The 21,258-nt window shown below is 35.4% G+C and overlaps 1 protein-coding gene across 5 annotated transcripts in view; it reads right to left on the bottom strand.

Moving 5' to 3' along the window:
- aplp2 (amyloid beta (A4) precursor-like protein 2) overlaps window positions 1-21,258 on the bottom strand; it is a 123,747-nt gene that overhangs the window by 34,536 nt on the left and 67,953 nt on the right. For 4 of the 5 annotated variants that reach the window (XM_073851036.1, XM_073851038.1, XM_073851037.1 and 1 more), the window contains exons 4-7: window positions 14,379-14,491; window positions 8,782-9,017; window positions 4,907-5,112; window positions 2,576-2,743 (exon numbers count right to left, since the gene is read on the bottom strand). In XM_073851036.1, the coding sequence (XP_073707137.1) occupies window positions 2,576-2,743; window positions 4,907-5,112; window positions 8,782-9,017; window positions 14,379-14,491 (723 nt within the window). The remainder of the gene's footprint in view (window positions 1-2,575; window positions 2,744-4,906; window positions 5,113-8,781; window positions 9,018-14,378; window positions 14,492-21,258) is intronic. The other variant, XM_073851040.1, reaches the window with a different exon arrangement.

Here is a 21,258-nt window from a genome sequence, read left to right as displayed (position 1 = left end):
AAATCAAATTTATGCTTTAATAGCGGAGCAATCATAGCAGTTTATCCATAGTCTGTCTGTTTAAACGTTTGCGTTTAACTTCAAATGGTGTCTTTGATGACGGTATTCTATAAAAAAATATTTGTATTCTGATCCTGGCATCAAAAGGCACAAAAATTGTTTTTCTCTCTTATTCCATGGATTTTACTCATTTCACTCCACTTCTTACCAGTGTTTTTTCTACCACCACTAAAACATTTTAATTGCATATACATTAAATAAACATTACTTACACCATCAAAGGGGAAATAAAGAGTTCACAAATAAAACACATCGTTTACATTTTTTACATCCTTGAGATATTATTTTTTAAATAAATGTAACTATATGGTCATGCTTTATGGGGTTGTAGTTATTTTCTTATGAGGCTGTGATGGCTTCTTCTGGAGGGAAGCCGTTTAGACAGTTAGGTAGAGAGCTAGAGAGACACTTTTTAAAACACATTTACACACAGAAACAAATAGACAGAGACCAACAGAGGAGCAAAGGAGGAGCAGCCGACAAAAAGGAGACAACTAAGACCAGACCAAAGTGAAGAATAAGCTTTCCACAGAGAGCTACGACTCAAGAGACGACTCTGTAATTCCCCTGATTCTGAGAGAACCAGACAGTCCTTCATTTCCCATTCCTTTCATCCTGTCCTCTGAATAGCTCTCTTCTGACAGAAGCGCTCTCCTTAGCATTTATCTTAAGAGTTACTGCCCAGTTCTGCACGCTATGATCAAGATATGAGCTCAAATCTGATTTCCTTAGTATACAGATGACAAGACAGACATGATTACCCATAAGGCTGTGCACAAAAGGCAACATCAGACATGCATATTGATGAGAACAAACCGTCTTCGGCATCTATACTGATAAGAGCACAAGAGAAACCTTGAATTATGAAGGTTAATGTAGAAAAAAAAAACACATCATATAAAACCCATCATTTCATGTTGCCACAGGAACACAGGATGATGGTTTCTACTCCTACATGAATTCAAAACACTGGCAGATTAGAACTGAAAGACACACAAAGCGAAAGCAAAGACTGAGTAATAAAGGATAGGACACTGTGCAAGCAGAAACAACAGGATAAGAATGTATTAGACTGAATTAGATTAGATTAAAGCAATAACAACATATTAATTGTGGTAAAAAATGGCCTGAAGTGTCTTTTTGCTTTTGTAAAATGTAAGAACAATGTGATAAAGATAGTGTTAAATTATTATTACTACTACTACAACTAATAACAAAAAGTATTATTAGTATGTTAGTAGCAATGACACTTTAAATAAGTATTTAAATAAATTAATGTAATTAAATACATTGATAAATACACTACCAGTTAGAATTGTAATGCATTTATATACAGTAAAAATTAAATATTTTTACGATTTAAAATCTGTTTTCTATTTGAATATATTTTAAAACGTAATTTATTTCTGCGATTTCAAAGCTGCATTTATAGCATCATTACTCCAGTCACATGATCCTTCAGAAGTCATTCTAATATCATGATTTGCTGCTCAGATAACATTTATTATTATTATTACGTTGAAAACAGCAGAGTGTAAAGTTAAGTTTCTTTGATGAATAGAAAGTTCAAAATAACAGCATTTATCTGAAATGAAAATCTTCTGTAGCATTTTAAATGATTTATCATCACTTTATCAATTTTATTCATCCTTGCTAAATAAAAGTACTGTATTAATTTCTATAATTGTTTTGGCAAAGACAAAAATATTATACTGACTTCAAGCTTTTAATTAGTATAGTGTATAATGTTACAAAAGTTTTTTATTTCAGATAAATGCTGATCTTTGGATCTTTTTTGTATTTATTAAACAATCCTAAAATTAATGTACTCACTGTTTAAAATAATAATAATAATAATGTTTCTTGAACATCAAATCAGCATATTAGAATGATTTCTGAAGGATCATGTGACTGGAGTAATTATGCTAAAAATTCACCTTTGAAATCACAGAAATAAATTACATTTTAAAATATATTCAAATAGAAAGCAGTTATTTTAAATAGCAAAAAAATTCCACAATATTACTAATTTTGCTGTACTTTGGATAAAATAAATGCAGGTTTGAAGAGGCTTCTTTAAAAAAAAACATTAAAAATATTACCGTTTAAAATCTTACTACTACTACCTCAACTAAATAGTAATGAATTGAATAATAATATCTAATTTAAATAAATGTATTATTAGTAATAAATTGCTTTTAATATCAATGACAATAACAAAATAATTTTTTAAAAAGTGAAAAACAATTTGCCTGCCTATAGCAAAATTAGTAGTTAATTATCCATAACATAACATAACATATGTAATGTTTACAGCTATAAAGCAATACAGGAAATTACATCAATATAGAATGTAAAAAGACTGCATCTCACCCAGTTAAAATTAAACATTGAAGCAAGGCTGTTTTAAAATTGACATCTAGATAGGTTAGTGCAGCATTAGCGTTGTGAGAGAAGCAAAAGGAAAAGGGCGGAGCAGAAGTGGGCGGAGTCCTTGGTGACAAGTTTGACTTACTCAAACGTTTACACACGGCCATGCAGTACTCCTCTGAGTCGAAATTGTTGCGGTTGCCGGCACAGCCTCCGTAGATGAAGCGCACACACTTCCTCTGCTGCATGTCGAAGTGCCAGCGAGGCATAGAGGCGCGGCAGGGGCCGGTCTCCGCCTCCAGAGAACACACCGCTAACACAGGAGGGGAGGCGCAGTTAGAGCCTCCAGCCACCGGGGGTAGCAATCAATAATGCCCTTCAACTATAGAGTGCAACAGTGACCGCACACTTTTTCAGCGACCTTGGGTCTAGAAGTATTTTCCCTGTTTACTTTCTCCATAGACTTCGCACTTAGAATGACTGAAGGCGAAAAAATGATTTTATCCCCTGATGATTTTGTACGATTATCAATATAATCCAGAAAAACGCATTTAAAAAAAGTTATAAATTGATTTGCATTTCAATGAGTGAAGTAAGTATTTGATCCTCTATAAATCAGCAAGATTTTTGGCTTTTATACAGGTCACAAACTGAGATTAGGAGCACTTTCTTGAGGGGAGCGCTCGTAATCTCAACTTGTTACCTGTATTAAAGACGTCTGTCCAGAGAAGCACTCAATCAATCAATCAGATTCTAAACTCTCCACCATGACAAAGACCAAAGAGCTGTCCAAGGATGTCAGGGACAAGATTGTAGACCTACACAAGGCTGAAATGGGCTACAAGACCATCACCAAACAGTTTGGTGAGAAGGTGACAACAGTTGGTGCTATTATTCGCAAATGGAAGAAACACAAAATAACTGTCAATCTCCCTCAGCCTGGGGCTCCACGCAAGATCTCACCTCATGGAGTTTCAATGATCAAGATAACGGTGAGGAATCAGCCCAGAACTACACAGGAGGATCATGTCAATGATCTCAAGGGAGCTGGACCATAGTCACCAAGAAAACTATTGAAGGACTGAAATCCTGCAGCGCTGCTCAAGAAAGCACATGTACAGGCCCGTCTGAAGTTTGCCAATGAACATCTGAATGATTCAGAGGACAACTGGATGAAAGTGTTGTGGCAAGATAAGACCAAAATCAAGCTCTCTGGCATCAACTCAACTCGCCATGTTTGGAGGAGGAGGAATGCTGCCTATGACCCCAAGAACACCATCAAACATGGAGGTGGGAACATCATACTTTGGGGGTGTTTTTCTGCTAAGGGGACAGGACAACTGCACCACATCAAAGGGATGATGGACAGGGCCATGTACCGTCAAATCTTGGATGAGAACCTCAGCCAGGGCATTGAAAATGGGTTGTGGATGGGTATTCCAGCATGACAATGACCCAAAACACACGGCCAAGGCAACAAAGGAGTGGCTCAAGAAGAAGTACATTAAGGTCCTGGAGTGGCCTGGCCAGTCTATCGACCTCAATCACATAGAAAATCTGTGGAGGGAGCTGAAGGTTCGAGTTACCAAACATCAGCTTCGAAACCTTAATGACATGGAGAGGATCTGCAAAGAGGAGTGGGACAAAATCCCTCCTGAGATGTGTGCAAACCTGGTGGCCAACTACAAGGAACATCTGACAAATTGTCAATTTGTCAAATACTTATTTCACTCATTAAAATGCAAATTAATTTATAACTTTTTTGAAATGCGTTTTTCTGGATTTTTTTTGTAGTTATTCTGTCTCTCACTGTTCAAATAAACCTACCATTAAAATTATAGACTGATCATTTCTTTGTGGGCAAACATACAAAATCACCAGGGGATCAAATAATTTTTTTCCTCACTGTATTTGTGGTGTGGATTTCCCTATTCTCTTAGTTACTGTTGTCATTATAGGCATTTTTTTGGTGTGAATGAGCTTTTAGCATATAAATAAATTAACTTCAGTGCAAAATGTTATGCACAAATGCATAAGTTTTAGAGTGCAAGGAAAATTATTTGATTACATGCTTCATGGCTAGTGCGCACTGCTGAGCTCTACCATAATTTTGTTTCCATGGCAACAGCGACGACTCTGATTGGTGCATTCATCTTTATCAGTATTCTGGGTAATGTAATTCTGACTATAGCATGCAGATTTAAAAAAAAACTGAATCTATCTTGCATGATTTATACATTACTGACAAAACTATATTTCTCTATGGATAAAAAGAATGAGATTTTTTACTTCTGGACCCTGACTGTTGCACTATATAGGATGTATAGACAACACCAAACAATAAAATGTATACTTATTTTCAAAAATCAATATATACACAAAAAAAACCTCAATGGTGAACAGGACCAGAAATATGTATCAATGAATCACATTGTGGCAGTAATGAAATAAATGAAGGAAACGGTGAGATTCTGACCTTCCACTTCTTGCAGTGTTTTGTCAACATCCTGGCTCTCAGAAATGACAGCTTTGTCTTTCTTCAAATCTTTTTCCTCACTGTCCCGGTCGTCCTCTTCATCTTCGTACACGTAGTGGTAGTCCTCCTCATCTCCGTCGTCCTCCTGCTCCTCCTCCTCTTCAGCTGTGTCCTCTGGAGCGGGCGGCTCACTGACAACAGGATCACTGAAAACAAGCCAAAAAGAATGAACATGACTTTGAAGTAATGTTACATTTTAAGCTTTTTTGCCCTTTCAAAAATTTAAATACACAGCAGTAGCATCCCAATCTACACCCTACTTAATGTTAAAAGCTGCCAAAGGATCCTTTTAAAAAGTAACTATATTAAAGCTCTTTAAAATGGCAATTTGAGTTTATGAGCAGCTTGAACATTTTTAGCAATTTATCCTTTTGTAATCTATAGAAGAAAGTGCACAGTGACAGGAGCACAGTGGGATGCAAGGGAAGGAGAACAGAGCAGGATGAGAGGGAATAGGAAACAGAGGGAGAGGAGGAGCACAGGTTGGAGGTTTTATGATTTATGGAAGTGAATCAAGCAGCTGTCAGAGGTCAAAGGCATGGCACTCGAAAAAATATCCAGATGGTCAACCTAATTTATCCTACACAAACGCACACAACGCACGCTCTCACACACATAATGTCTCAGCTACTACTCCTCAGTACGTGATAAGATATGACAGCTCACAGTCATACTAATACATCATGCTTTGATAAGTGTGCCAGGGGCGTTCGCTCTGAGGAGGTTAAGGAGGCTGTGCCTCCGCCAAAAATTTTGAATGAGTAAATAATTGACAACACAAAAATGATGTCTTGCGAGTCAGCCGGTTTTTAGCAATCAACAAGCTTGATTAAATTAGAGATCAACCTCCATTTATGGGAACTTTTTGGGAACAAAAATATCATTAATCGTCCTTGGTGGATCACGTGTATTCGGGGTACGATTTATGAAAAAAGCAGAGAGGGAGATTCTTTTGAACACTTTTTCCTCTCTCCATAGGCAGAGGTTGACCAAACTGTTAGTGTAATCTGTTAACAACACACTTTATATACCCATCATTTTAGGCAAGTACCAGATAATGAGTGTCATGTCATGAACTGTTTTTAATATGACGAAAACTGTCTAACGTCATCACAATTTAATACAAACATTGTAAGTTAGGCCTATTAATTGTAATGATTACATTTCAAACAACAAATAAATCATACAGAGAAAGTGAACTAAGTATCAACGGAGGTTTTTGAAACTCTGAATCAGTAAACCACTGTGTCGCAAAATGATCTGTGTCGCGAATCATTTGATTCAGAATGGGACTTCAATGCACATTTCGCAAATCATTTGATTCAAAACGGAACTTCAAAGTGCGTATGGCGTATCAATTGATTCAGAACTGGACTTAAAGCACGTATGGCGAATCATTTGATTTAGATCGGGACTTCAAAGCACCCTATGGTGAATCATTTGATTCAGAAGAGGACTTTAAAGCACGTATCGCGAATCATTTGATTCAAAACGGGACTTCAATGTGAGTATGGTGAATCATTTGATTCAGAAAGGAACTTCAAAGCACGTATGGTGAATCATTTGATTCAGAAGAGGACTTTAAAAGCACGTATCGTGAATTGTTTGATTCAAAAAGGAACTTCAATGTGCGTATGGCGAATAATTTAATCCAGAATGGAACTTCAAAGCACATATGGTGAATCATTTGATTCAAAACAGAACTTCAAAAGCACGTATGGCGAATCATTTGATTCAGAATGGAACTTCAAAGCACATATGGTGAATCATTTGATTCAAAACAGAACTTCAAAAGCACGTATGGCGAATCATTTGATTCAGAATGGAACTTCAATGGGCGTATGGCGAATCATTTGATTCAGAATGGAACTTCAAAGCACATATGGTGAATCATTTGATTCAAAACGGAACTTCAAAGTGCGTATGGCGTATCAATTGATTCAGAACTGGACTTAAAGCACGTATGGCGAATCATTTGATTTAGATCGGGACTTCAAAGCACCCTATGGTGAATCATTTGATTCAGAAGAGGACTTTAAAGCATGTATCACGAATCATTTGATTTAGATCGGGACTTTAAAGCACGTATAGTGAATTATTTGATTCAGAACAGGACTTCAAAGCACGTATGGTGAATCATTTGATTCAGAAGAGGACTTTAAAGCACGTATCACAAATCATTTGATTCAAAACGGGACTTCAATGTGAGTATGGTGAATCATTTGATTCAGAAAGGAACTTCAAAGCACGTATGGTGAATCATTTGATTCAGAAGAGGACTTTAAAAGCACGTATCGTGAATTGTTTGATTCAAAAAGGAACTTCAATGTGCGTATGGCGAATAATTTAATCCAGAATGGAACTTCAAAGCACATATGGTGAATCATTTGATTCAAAACAGAACTTCAAAAGCACGTATGGCGAATCATTTGATTCAGAATGGAACTTCAAAGCACATATGGTGAATCATTTGATTCAAAACAGAACTTCAAAAGCACGTATGGCGAATCATTTGATTCAGAATGGAACTTCAATGGGCGTATGGCGAATCATTTGATTCAGAATGGAACTTCAAAGCACATATGGTGAATCATTTGATTCAAAACAGAACTTCAAAAGCACGTATGGCGAATCATTTGATTCAGAATGGAACTTCAATGGGCGTATAGTGAATCATTTGATTCAAAGCGGAACTTCAAAGCACGTATGGTGAATCATCTGATTCAGAAGAGTACTTTAAAGCACGTATCGTGAATTATTTCATTCAAAACGGGACTTCAACGCACATTTTGCAAATCATTTGATTCAGAACGGGACTTCAATGTGTGTATGGCGAATCATTTGATTCAGAACAGGACTTCAAAGCGTATATCGTGAATCAATTGATTCAAAAAAGGACCTAAAGCACGTATGTTAATCATTTGATTCAGAATGGAACTTCAAAGCACTTATGGCGAATCATTTGATTCAGAAGAGGACTTTAAAGCATGTATCGTGAATTATTTGATTCAAAACGGGACTTCAATGTGAGTATGGCGAATCATTTGATTCAGAAAGGAACTTCAAAGCACGTATGGTGAATCATTTGATTCAGAAAGGAACTTCAAAGCACGTATGGCGAATCATTTGATTCAGAAAGGAACTTCAAAGCACATATGGTGAATCATTTGATTCAGAAGAGGACTTTAAAAGCACGTATCATGAATTGTTTGATTCAAAAAGGAACTTCAATGTGCGTATGGCGAATAATTTAATCCAGAATGGAACTTCAATGTGCGTATGGTGAATCATTTGATTCAGAATGGAACTTCAAAGCACATATGGTGAATCATTTGATTCAGAATGGAACTTCAATGGGCGTATGGCGAATCATTTGATTCAGAAAGGAACTTCAAAGCACGTATGGTGAATCATTTGATTCAGAAGAGGACTTTAAAAGCACGTATCATGAATTGTTTGATTCAAAAAGGAACTTCAATGTGCGTATGGCGAATCATTTGATTCAGAACAGGACTTCAAAGCGTATATCGTGAATCAATTGATTCAAAAAAGGACCTAAAGCACGTATGTTAATCATTTGATTCAGAATGGAACTTCAAAGCACTTATGGCGAATCATTTGATTCAGAAGAGGACTTTAAAGCATGTATCGTGAATTATTTGATTCAGAACGGAACTTCAATGCGAATTTCGCAAATCATTTGATTTAGATCGGGACGTAGGAGCGGCTTTGCGTTATGTTTTATCCCCAGTGTGGATCAAAATAGTTCAGCAGAGGCAGGGATGCAAAATCGCACACTGCATGTACTACATTACCTCTCCTCTACTGCTTCATCATCTTCATCCTCGACAACAGGCTCCTCCTCCACCTCCACCTCCTCATCCTCGTCCTCATCCTCATCATCTAGCTCTTTAGAGGGTGAAGCAGGAGGTGCGGGCTCTTCAGGACGAGTAGATGGGCAGCAGACGTATTCAGTGCCGTGGAACTTATCGATGCCACAGGGCAGCAGCATGCCGTAGCTATGCAGGACCATGTTCCCCTTAGAGCAGGCCTAAAAAGAAATTGAGACAGAGAGTCAAGAAATCTCATTCAATTACAGCAAATGTGCTTTGAAAGGCCAGTCTGCTGTGTAAGAACAGCCCAAAGAAATTCAGCAGACCTCTTAAATGTCTATCCCGAGTTCAGTAGAGTCAGCGCACAGAGATGCTTTCGGTATGCACACGCTGAGAATGAATGACGGCAGCTCGGGGTGATTTACAGTAACAACACACATTGTGACCACATACACACTGCAGCTAAACTTTGTTGTGTCTCCTTTAACCTTACTGTGTACTCAGAGTTCATAGCATTCTGCAAATTATTCGCAAGGAAGGTAGTGATGACAATTCACATCTAGGATGCTAATGTTAATTCAACAAATTAGTCCATTCATAAACAGTGCCCTCCACTAATGAATCATTCCCAAAAACAGCACGATTTGAGTCCCTCTGACCTTTTTAAGTGTATTTTATCTATTAGGTCACCAAAATCTTTTTTTAAAAGCTTTTTTTTGTATTAACTGAAATGTCGTCTTTAATAAGATTTATCTTTAGATTAGAAATGATCTCGTTTTTTTTCAGTTGACACCAACTATTTTGTCATGTCCCTCATGGCCTTCTATGAAAGTGTACTTGGGATATGAATAATAAAATTAGAAAAAGGTCCATACACATTTTGCCATTTCTCATAAATATCTATCTGTACTTTTTTGCTGGTAATGGTTTTTTTTTCTAAGTAAATTCATGATTATTCATTAAAATCATTTTATTTAGTTCGGTACTTCAGTAACCCCTCATTCTCCCCCAGTTACTTATTTGATCATAACAGGTTGTGAGATGAAATTATCCAGTAATTTAAATTAATTATTATATTTGATCAAGAGTCTTATACCACATGCATATGTTGAATGTAGTGATTTCAAAGTTAAAGCTGTGTGTGTGTCTGCACATGGGTGTTTTGCTTGGATTTTCACATCTCAGTGTTAAGTAATTCAATTGCAATTCAATTGTTTATAGAAAATCTTACAGTGAATTTAAGTAAAAAAAAAAAAAAACTACTTATGTTAAGATGTATGTCTCTTCAACCCCATTACCCTAGTCTCAACCATGTCACACCTACATTATTATTAATTATTTTTTAAGTTTATGAAAAAGTAATTTAATGTTTGTCAAACTCAGTCTGAAATGTTCAGAGCAATCATAAGAATACTACTTTAGTTTAAATTCTGAAGTTAAGCCACTTCTTTGATCAAAAATGATGAGGTTGCTGTCACAAAAAGTTCCATTTCAGGCTTTAGTATAGCAAAAGTGTGAGATTTTATGTAACTTTTATATTTGCAAATACTGAATCAGCGTGAGAGACATCTGATTAATAGGAAACTGTTGATTTCATTACAAATACATTTTATCATATTCAGAGAGCTCCAATAGTGTTCATAACAAGGTTGAAGACTAATAGTGCCTATATCTAAAAAATAATGTCCAATAATAATAGGGATTTATATTGATAAATATGAGCAAATGTTGCTGTCAAAATAAATCTGCATTGTTTACCCCTTGAGTCTTTCTTTTAATGGGGCATGGGGTACTTTTTTCCCGTTTGCACTAAACCCTTCTGGTGAATTTGCTGCTAAAAAGCTCTTTTTTGTTTCATCTGACTATAGAAGCCAGTGCCATTTGAAGTTCCAGTCGAGTCTGACAAGTATGCTGGTGCTGGTATTTGAATGAGCCAGGAGGATTTTTCTTGAAACACTCCTGAACAACATGTGGTGATGTAGGGGGTTGTTTGATATTTTTAGGCTTTTTGACCACAAGACTCAATTAATTTGTGCAACTTTCCAGCTGTGATCCTTGGAAAGTCTTTGGCCACTTAAACTCTCCATGCATTTGGACAATATAGACACACGTCCTCTTCCAAGCAGATGTGTAATATCTTTAGTTGATTGAAACTTCTTCATTATTGCCCTGATGGTGAAAATGGGGATTTTCAATGCTTTAGCTCTTTTCTTACAGCCACTTTCTATTTTGCGAAGCTCAACAGTCTTGTTCTACACATAAGATCTATATTCTTTGGTTTAACTCCTCGTGATGGATGATTAAGGGAATTTGGCCTTTGAACTTTGCCCCCTAGAATTTCTAGAGGTGCCAATAATTGTGGCCAACATGCATTGGAGAAAAACATTTATTTTATAATGAGATTTTCCCCCCATTTTCAGAATGTTGTGATTATTTTGAATAAAAGAGCAAAAAGACAAATGATGCAGATTTATTTTTACAGCTGCATTTGCTCTGATTTACCAAGGGTGCCAATATTAGTGGAGGGCACTGTATTTCATGTTGACAGCTTTGAGATGCCAAAACATTGCTGCAGTTTTCATGATACAGATTTTACTTTTTTACAACAACAGGCAATCATAAAGTAATGCAAAAATGGAGTAATGCAAAAATTCAATTGATATATGTGACCCTGGACCACAAAACCAGTCATCAAGTAGCACAGGTATATTTGTAGCAATAACCAATACACTGTATGGGACAAAATTATACATTTTTCTTTTATGCCAAAAACATTAGAAGAATATTAAGTAAAGATCATGTATAGATATGTAAAGATATTTTGTACATTTCAACTTTAAAGGCGATTTTCTGAATATCTTTGTCAATACAGATTTTTTTGCACCCTCAGATTCCAGATTTTCAATGTTGCATCTCAACCAAATTTTGTCCTATCCTAACAAACTATACATCAGTGGAAAGCGTATTTATTCAGCTTTAGATAATGTATAAATTTCAATTTAAAGAAATTGACTCTTATGACTGGTTTTGTGGTCCAGGGTCACATATACAGTTAAATTAACAATTCAACTGATGTTTGGTAACTGGGGTGCGTGTATCAGCTTTTTGACAACTTTGACAACAAACTAGTATATTGAGTATATCTTAATTTCACAAGATTGCATTTAATATTAAATGCATAAACCATTTTTACATTGAATTTTAGATGCTTAAATGAAATAATATTTCATATTACTAAAATATTTTAGATCAAATAAATGCAGCTTAAAATAAAGTTAAGCAAACTTTATAGTGCATGTGTCCTATGCTGATGCCTTATGCAGAGATTCTCCACTAATACATTTTGTTAGTAAGTCCAGTCAGTTATTGACCCCTAGATACCACTATGAACCAATGCAAGCTCTAGATAGTAAGATTTACATTTTTCTGTACACAGAAAGAGTAAAAACTTGAGGAATTTAAGCTCTCAGATGATTGTGGTTGTCATGCTCAAAACTGTGAAAATCCTCTACAAAAACTCAATCTGTGAAAGTTTCAAGCTGAATTTGGTTTGAGGGGGTGGACGCGCTAGCGATTGGAAAAGACAGCACAGGCAGCAGGGAAACTAATAAAATAAGAGAGGCAGGAGCAGAGTAGCATTTATGAGTTATGAGCGAGAGTAAAACGAACAGTTCAGTAGCAGATTTGGAGAGCAGTGCAGGTGTGAGAGGTGGAAGTAGTCTAGAGATTAGCAGTATTACAGCAGTTCGGCTTATCCAATTATCAGAGTGAAATGTGAGGACTCAAGCATTCAGCAGGAAAGGCTGTGAGAGAGGAAGAGAGTGTGACACTCGAGTCAACACTGAAAAGCCTTCGATTTAAAAAAAGCATGGCACAGATGTAAAGGGAAAATTGCAGTTTGCTAATAGTTGGTGAAAGCCATGTTCTGTAGGGTCCCATGATTTCTGTGATGTTGAAAATAGATTGAATTGCAGAATTCAGATTATTTTATTATTAAAAGTATTAAGGAAGCACAATTTCTCTTCCATGTTCTCATTTTCACAGTGTTGTGTCACTTTGTTTGCCAAAAACAAAAGGAACTGATTGAAATTAATTTAATTAAATTATAAAAGACTGATTAAATTGTGAAAAATCATAACAGACAACAGAATTTCTGAAAAAGTCAGAGCACTTTATTTGTAAAATAAATAGATAATTATAAAACTGCAAATTGTATTATTTTATGAAACAATTGATTAGACATGTTTTTTTTTTATTATTATTAATTTACATAAACCACTCAAAAGAAACCAAAAATATATAATTTGGAAAATAATTAAATGAAATGTAGGGGGAAAAAAACAAAACAGATTTTCTAAAGGCCCTAAAATGTCATTTTTGTTAAACTTCCAACAAACCTTTGTTTTTGTTTTTTATTTAATGATTTTAATTAGACACTTTTTGATGACCAAAATATAATTTAACTATTAAAATGCAATTGATAAAAATGCTATTTGGGGATTATGGAAACCTGTTGCACTGAATTAAATTAATAAAGGTAATTGCGCCTTTTTATCTCAATTCTGACTTTTACTCGCAATTGCGAGAAAAATACTTTTTTTCTCAGAACTGTGAGATAAATGCACAATTGCGAGATATACAGTCAAAATTGCTAGATATAAAGTCAGAACTGCAGGATATAAACTTAGAAATAAATGCAATTGCGACTTTGTATTTCACAATTCTGACTTAACTTGCAATTGCAAGTTTATATTACACATTTCTCAAAATTGTGAGTTTATATCTCAGAATTTTGACTTTATAAATCGCAATTGCGATTTCATATCACCAAATTGTGACTATTTCTCAGAATTGCGAGTTTATATCTCGCAATTTAATTTATAACTCCCAATTGTGAGATATCTCACAATTCTGAGAAATAAAGTCAGAATTGCAAGTTTCTATGACAATATTGAGAAAAAAAAAAGTCTGAATTGTGAGATAAGTCGCAATAACCTTTTTTTATGTTTTTATTCAGTGACGGAAACAGGCTTCCATAAGGGGGGAAAAAAATGAGATTTCATTCCGATCCTTTTGTCACATCAACTAAAAGTCGAGTTGTACATTTTAGCAAATTGCCATTTCAAACTGACTTGGCACCTTCAGCTTTTGTATTTCCGATCTGTCGAATCTCCCTGGACCAAAAGCTGGCTTTACAAAGCTCTATATTACATTTCAAATACACTCACTGAGCCTCATTCATTAAAAATGAGCAGAATGAATTAGTGTGTAAATCGTTTCACATTTACCCTATTTACAAATTATTGGAATTCATCAATCAATATACACATTTAACTATCAAATCTGATGTTTACGAAGCATTTGTGAATTTGGAAGAGTTTTCGGAAAGGTTTGTTCAACAGGCAGATTACTCCATATTTACTCAAATATTTACGCAAGTTTCAAGAATGAGTCCCATTGCATATAATTCTGTTACACTGGTAGCATATTCGAATTACTGGCTGTGCTGTATCTGATCAGGTGCTAGTGTGCATCATGTAATCAGTGTCTGTATGTAGCAATGGACAATGATATCTTACCTCTTTGGCCACACCGTGCCACTGCTGATGACTGACGCACATGTCCATACGCTCCTTATGAAAGAATTTACACTTCTCTGGCACCAGAAGGACATCACTCACAAATTCCCCAACTGAAAACATACAAACACAACATGCAGATTATTGGCAAAGCTGAGGCTTTAACAACACGCATCTGGTACAATGCAAACAGCAAAACATCTAACACCCACTCTAATAAAACAGAATTGCAAATATGGGACAGCAGAAACAACACAGCTCAATAATTCATCAACACACAGTCTTTGCCTTCTATAATGTGTGTATTACAAATAGGGCAAGAGGCATCTGAACAAACATCTGGTCAGTACCAGGAGATGGAACAAAGATCTGGTGCACACAGACAGTCCCGTCCACAGCAGAGAGAGAGCAAATAGAGAAGGTGGTCTCGTTGTATTCTTGAAAGAGGACTGCGTAATTCTTGCTTATATCAAATATTAAAATATCATAACATATAATAATAAAAACAGCTGCAAGCAGCAATTACAGGGCCAAGCACATCAGAGGCAAAATGAGGAGCTAAACATGGCATGGAGCATCAGACAAACTGCAATGATGAGTAAAGGAAACCATTTTAAAATAATAATAAAAAAATAATATAGATCTCCTAGTAATATGATTTAATGGTTTATCACTTTTGACCAACAGGTGGCTCTGTTATCAAATCGTGTGTTCTGTGTAAGGTGACATTATGTCAAATTGCAGAGATAAAGCCTCAGTCATTTTGGTATGAAGCCTAAAATTTGTAGCACCACGGTACGAAAATGGTTTCATCTATCAACACGACGTCCATAACTTCTATAGCATTTTACATCTAAATTCAAAATGGTGGCACCCAAAATGGCTGAAAAAATTGGGTATGGTTTGACTCTACATGGTGCACCGAATTGAAAGAGACTAGTATTGTGATTGTGGCCAAACCATTGTGATAAAATAGCCAAATTTCGTATCTCCTGACCACTAGGTGGCACTGTGCCGAAACATTGCAGATAGCCTCAGGTCATGCTTGTTAAAACACACACCAAGTTTGGTCTCAATACGCCAAACCGTTGGAGATATAGCCTTACATCCATTTTTGCGTGCTTTTCGTAGAATTTGTGTGCACGTTACTCGAGAACGGTTTGACTAATCAACTTAAATTCAATAACTTTTTGCCAGCATGGTCTGAAGATGATCTGAGCCAATTTTGGTCTAGGATGAGTTGAAAAAACTATAAAAATAGAAGAAAAAAAAAAACACTAAACCTATCGATTTATTTTTTATTTTTTTGGTGTTCATTCGACTCTGCATGAGCCAAGGATTCTGAGGGGAAAAAAAATTATTCTGTGCCCTACGGTTCAAAAGTTATTAGCATACACATGAGTGAAATTTTGGACAAGTGGTGGTGCTAGAGAGTTTGAGTTAGAGACTCCAAACTTGCTATGGTTAATGATGGGACTGTCCTCTATCAGTGTGCCAAATTTCACAACTTTCCAGCAAGCGGTTCTATAGGCTGCCTTAGACTCGAGAGCGGGAGAAGAAACAGAAAAAGAAGCAGCAGAAAAAGAAGAATAAGAATGCCAACGTATACAATAGGTGCCTTCGCTCCTTAAAGGAATAGTTCACTTTCAGAACAACCTGTACTCACCCCCTTGTCATCCAAGATGTTTCTATCTTCAGTCGTGAGGAAATTATGTTTTTTGAGGAAAACATTTCAGGATTTCTCTCCATATAATGGACTTCTATGGTGCCCCCGAGTTTAAACTTCCAAAATGCAGCTTCAAATGGCTCTAAACGATCACCGCCGAGCAAGAATGGTCTCATCTAGCAAAACAGTTTTTATTTTCTAAAAAAAAAAAAAATAATAAAATAAAATTACAATTTATATACTTTTTAACCTTAAATGCTTGTCTTGTCTAGCTCTGTGTGTACTTTGTGTAGAGATGAAAAAGTATGTAAATTTTAAATGTTTCAAAAATAACCAATTGTTTCGCTGGATAAGACCTTTCCTTCCATGGCTGCGATTGTTCAGAGCCATTTGAAGCTGCATTTAAACTGCATTTTGGAAGTTCAAACTTGGGGGCACTATAGAAGTCCATTATATGAAATCCTGAAATGTTTTCCTCAAAAAACAATTTCTTTACAAATGAAGAAAGAAAGACATGAACATCTTGGATGACATGGGGGTGAGTACAATATATGTAAATGTTTCTTCTGAAAGTGAACTACTCCTTTAATAATGGTTTATCACTAAATCACTAAAAACATCAATTGAATTGTGAGCCTAAACGGTCCCGATGCAGTATCTTTGATTAATTTTCACTAAACAAGAATTAATGTATAAATGAAACGGGAAAGGAAGCGTGTGAACGAGCGAGTGACAGCTGAGGAGCTCAGATGCCATCAGACTAGCCAGCATGGGATTGAGTGCCATATGCAGGAGAGTTATTACAGAGCTGATTTCAGGACAGCTGGGAGGCCAATCTGACCTCTGAGCCTGAATGACAGAGAGAGAGATTGAATCCTTTAATGACCAGGGAGTCTGTTCACAATAGAAGAGGACTGTGACTGTCCACAAACTGCTCATTTAGCCGTTACCACAAAACAGGCCTAGGGCCAAATCAGCCTGAATCCAGAGAGCCGAGGAAAGGCGGACAGGAGAAAAAGAAAAGGCCAGTGTTTTGGAAAATGAAAGGGTTTGGAGGAAAGAACTGGAAATAGCAGGGAACACAGCTGTTGTTCGAACCAAAGCCTCTCCATGCAGTACAAACACATGCACATGCATTCTTGCCAAAACTCATCCCATCGGCCCTCAGGGGCCAAACTAACTAAAGTCCTTACATAATTAAAAACAGCATTTAACCTAAATGACTCAACACGTACAGTCTTAATCAAACAACTCATTCAATAATGACTGCCAAACACTAACTAGGAATCACAGAGTCCAGTTATAAAAATGAAATTGACTGCATATCTGCAGAAATTTGGCAAATTTTGGATGAATAAATCAAAACTAGGGCTGTACATTTGATCAAATGGCAATATGGACTAGTTTGCGAATATTAAACAACAAAAGACTGTATTGTAACAGTATTGTCATATCATATACACACCAAAAAAAAAAAAAAGCTAAATTTAATTAAACCATTAAAATCTAATTAATTAAAAACAGAAAACATGGAATTTAGGGGAAAACAATTTTATATATTTTCTTTTTACTTTTAACTTCAACTTCACTTTTACTAAATTGTTGCTTAACTGTCAAAGTTTTATGATTTCAATTAAATTAGACATGCTTTGATTATTAAAAATGTAATTTAACTATTAAAACATATTCTGAAAACTAAATGAAAAAACTGAATTCAGAAAAAGCACAATGTGAAAAATTGGTAAAAAAAAATTAAACTTGAACAGGGCCTACTCTTACTTTTGAGACGTATAGAGGAATGTTATGGATTCAAAACAACAACATCGATCATCAGAGTACATAACTTCTTTTCCAGCATCTTTGCTTGTAAGGATAAAGAGTTTACTGGCTTTAAAAGTTCATGACAGGAGTCTGTTTGAACAGACAAGATTATAGAGCACATGTATTAAAAAGCGTATTTTATGCCTTATCCCATAGGCTTCCATTGTAAGTGCATTAAAGTAAACGATTTTTGCTTGTATTTATAAGGTGAGCGGCCCGTCAAAATTATTTTCAGTGGCAATCGACAGCATGTCACAGATGCCGTCGATAAAGCTTAACTTGTATTGAACCTGGAATACATTCCGCTCAGCTGAAAAAGCGTGTGGGTGATTCAGCAATTACATTATTTATTTTACAGCTGCAGTAGAAAAAGCAGAAAATAAGTTCTGACAGCGTCGGTAGGACGGCGTGCTGCTGCTCAACTGGAATAAATGGGGTATCGCATTGATATCATTTGAAGAGCGAGGCAGTGAGGCAGAGAAGTGCAGTATTCTGCCTCTACGACCAAACACATAAAACTACCAGCCAGGAAATGAAAAAAATACACTGCTTACTGAACACTACACAAATGTACACTGTGTGTGACTAGAATTTTAACTAAATGCAATGCTAAACCATAGACAATATACAATACTTAACATTTTAAACGGCGTAGTATTCAACACTATTACATTCATATTTTTAATGAAATCCAAATGCTTTCTAACTCTACATAGACATAGCAACTACCACGTTCAAGATCCAGAAATTTAATATTTTTATTAAGGTGAGACACTGCAGGTGAATAGGGTAAAAAACAAATTAACTAATAGTTATCACCTTACTTACCCAGTTGATTGATTACTTTGATAAATGCAAACATTTTTTGCAATACAAGTTTTCTAAAATGTTAGGTTTAAATATGCAAATGAGGCATTATTTAATCAAATATGTGCTAATTTGCATACATTCCTAGTACAAAAATCTAAAACACTGGATAAAGTCAGTTTCAAAATTCTTGTTTAATTTTTTTGACATATTAGACTCAAAAGTTTTTACAGAGGGGATTTTGGGTCTCATTTTGTCACAACATAATTCAGAAGAAACTATTTTTTTAACTATTTTTTTTTTGAATAAAATGTTATATGATATCCTTCAAACCCCTCATATATGAAGAAATCCCTCTGTAAAAACCTTGATGATATAGACAGGAATAACATTGTAAGGTTTGGTGTGTGCAAGTGCTACTGAAGTGGAGATGTATGGCTCAGTGTAGGAGAAAAAACTCATTTTGAGAAAATGGCTTTTAAACATATGCATTGTAATTGAAATCTATTGACACAAATAGATAAAGTGCTATAAAGGAAACACTTAACAGTAGTTTTTGGATGTTTTCTTTCCACTAGTCTGAAAAAAAAAAAAAAAACACTTGAAATGAATGAAAAAACAAAAAGCCCAAATCTCAAAATTGATAGGTGCATAAAAAGAAAAGGCGTTTTTGCCTGCAGTGTCTCCCCTTAAATTAATATAATTCAGTTATTTTAACATTCTCCTTTGCTCAGAGAGGCTGCATTTATTTGTACATTAAAAACGCATGCCTGATTCAAGAAGGGGGTCTTAAAAATGGCTGAAGAATATTATTTTACTAACTCATTAATTTTAAGTTAAATTGTGCTTTGTTGGTTGGCTATAATGTCTACTAGAATGTTAACAATGTTCAGTGTTAAGTAATATTTTTAAATTGTTGTTTTGTAATTTATTTATTTATTTATTTTTAAAGAAAGACAAAACTGTAAAAAAGCTATTTTTGGCAATTTTTTGGCAAAAATGCTCTTTTTTTCATGCACCCGTCAAGTTTGAGATTTTGGGCTTTTTGGTTTTTCATAAAGTGTTTTTTTTTTTTTTTTTTCAGACTAGTGGAACGAAAACACCCAAAAAATACTGTAAAGTGTTTCTTTTATAGCACTTTATCTATTTGTCAATAGATTTTAATTACGATACATATTTTTTCAGGTTGTTTTCTCAAAATGAGTTTTTTTCTCCTACACTGAGCCATAAATCTCCACTTCAGTAGCACTTACACACACCAAACTTTACATTTTTATTCCTGTCTATATCCTGAAGGTTTTTACAGAAGGATTTGTTCATATAGAATTTGCTTGATTTTATACATTTTATTTCCCATAAAACTGTAAAAAAAAAAAAAAATCTATCGTTTTCTCAATTATGGAGTGACAAAATGAGATTCTCAAAATTCCCTCTGTGAAAACTTTTTACTCTAATGTGTCAAAAAAAAAATTAAACAAGAATTTTGAAACTGACTTCATCCAGTGTTTAGATTTTTGTACAAGAATGCATGCAAATTAGCACATATTTCATTAAATAATGCCTCATTTGAATATTTTTTAACAACATTTTAGAACTTGTAATACAAAAAAAATAATTTGGATTTATCAGAGTAATCAATCAACTGGGTAAGTAAGGTGATAACTATTAGTTATTTTTTTTTTTTACCCTATTTAGTGTCTCTCCTTAATGTATGCAATGGTGGAAAAAAAATTGGCAAAATACATGGGTGGGGGGGGGACCATGTTCAGCAATCAGCCTTCAGCCCAGTTTAATTTTGTTCGGCTTCAACCAAGAATTTTCATTTAGATGCATCCCTAATAATTTTTTTTGTTGGATCCATTATTCCTCAGAAATGTAATATATTTGGGCCAGAGAGTGACTGAGGAAAATTTAAAAAGCCTCCAAAAGCCAAAAAGCATAACGGCACGTGGAATGGCTCGTTTGTACGCTCATGTAATCCCTGATTTTCCATTTCATATTAAATAACTGTGCATGATAAATTCGACTAAGCGCTCGACTTGTGAAGGCAAACTGCAGGCTGAGACCATGATCAAAAACTCTTAGATGATCCAGCAAAAGCTAGAAAAAGAAGTGCTATAGTTAGTAAGAAATAGACAAAAGGAGAAAAATGCTATAAAGAAAAACGACACAGGATTGAGGCCAGCTTCTTTCAACTTCATGGTTTATAGCCCAGTTCCTTTGCTTTGCCCAAGTCCTGCATCAAAGATTTATGTCTATTACACTATAAACGCAGTATAATATCTCTAAAAACGATTTTTTCCCCTAATCCTTGCTGTTTTCATCTCTGTCTGAATCTACTAGACTCTTCGGCCAGGATGGAATCTGCCTGCATCCGAGTCTGTTTTCACCAACTCCAGCATCAAATGAACCAGTGTAACCTTTGGAGAGCTGAACACTGCTGATGTTTCTGTGGAGCAGAGCTGCTGTTGATTTAGCACAATCCTCCCTGCTAAAGAGCTGTTTATCTCAGCACTACCTCGTACTATTGGCATCATTCAGGACTATTAGGGCTAAGGGATGAAACAGTCAGCAACTAAACAAACC

The sequence above is a fragment of the Garra rufa genome, chromosome 11, assembly GCF_049309525.1.
Source record: "Garra rufa chromosome 11, GarRuf1.0, whole genome shotgun sequence".
Classification (NCBI taxonomy): Eukaryota; Metazoa; Chordata; class Actinopteri; order Cypriniformes; family Cyprinidae; genus Garra; species Garra rufa.
Note: the sequence above shows the minus strand (reverse complement) of the source record. Positions and strands in the feature narration are given on the sequence as shown.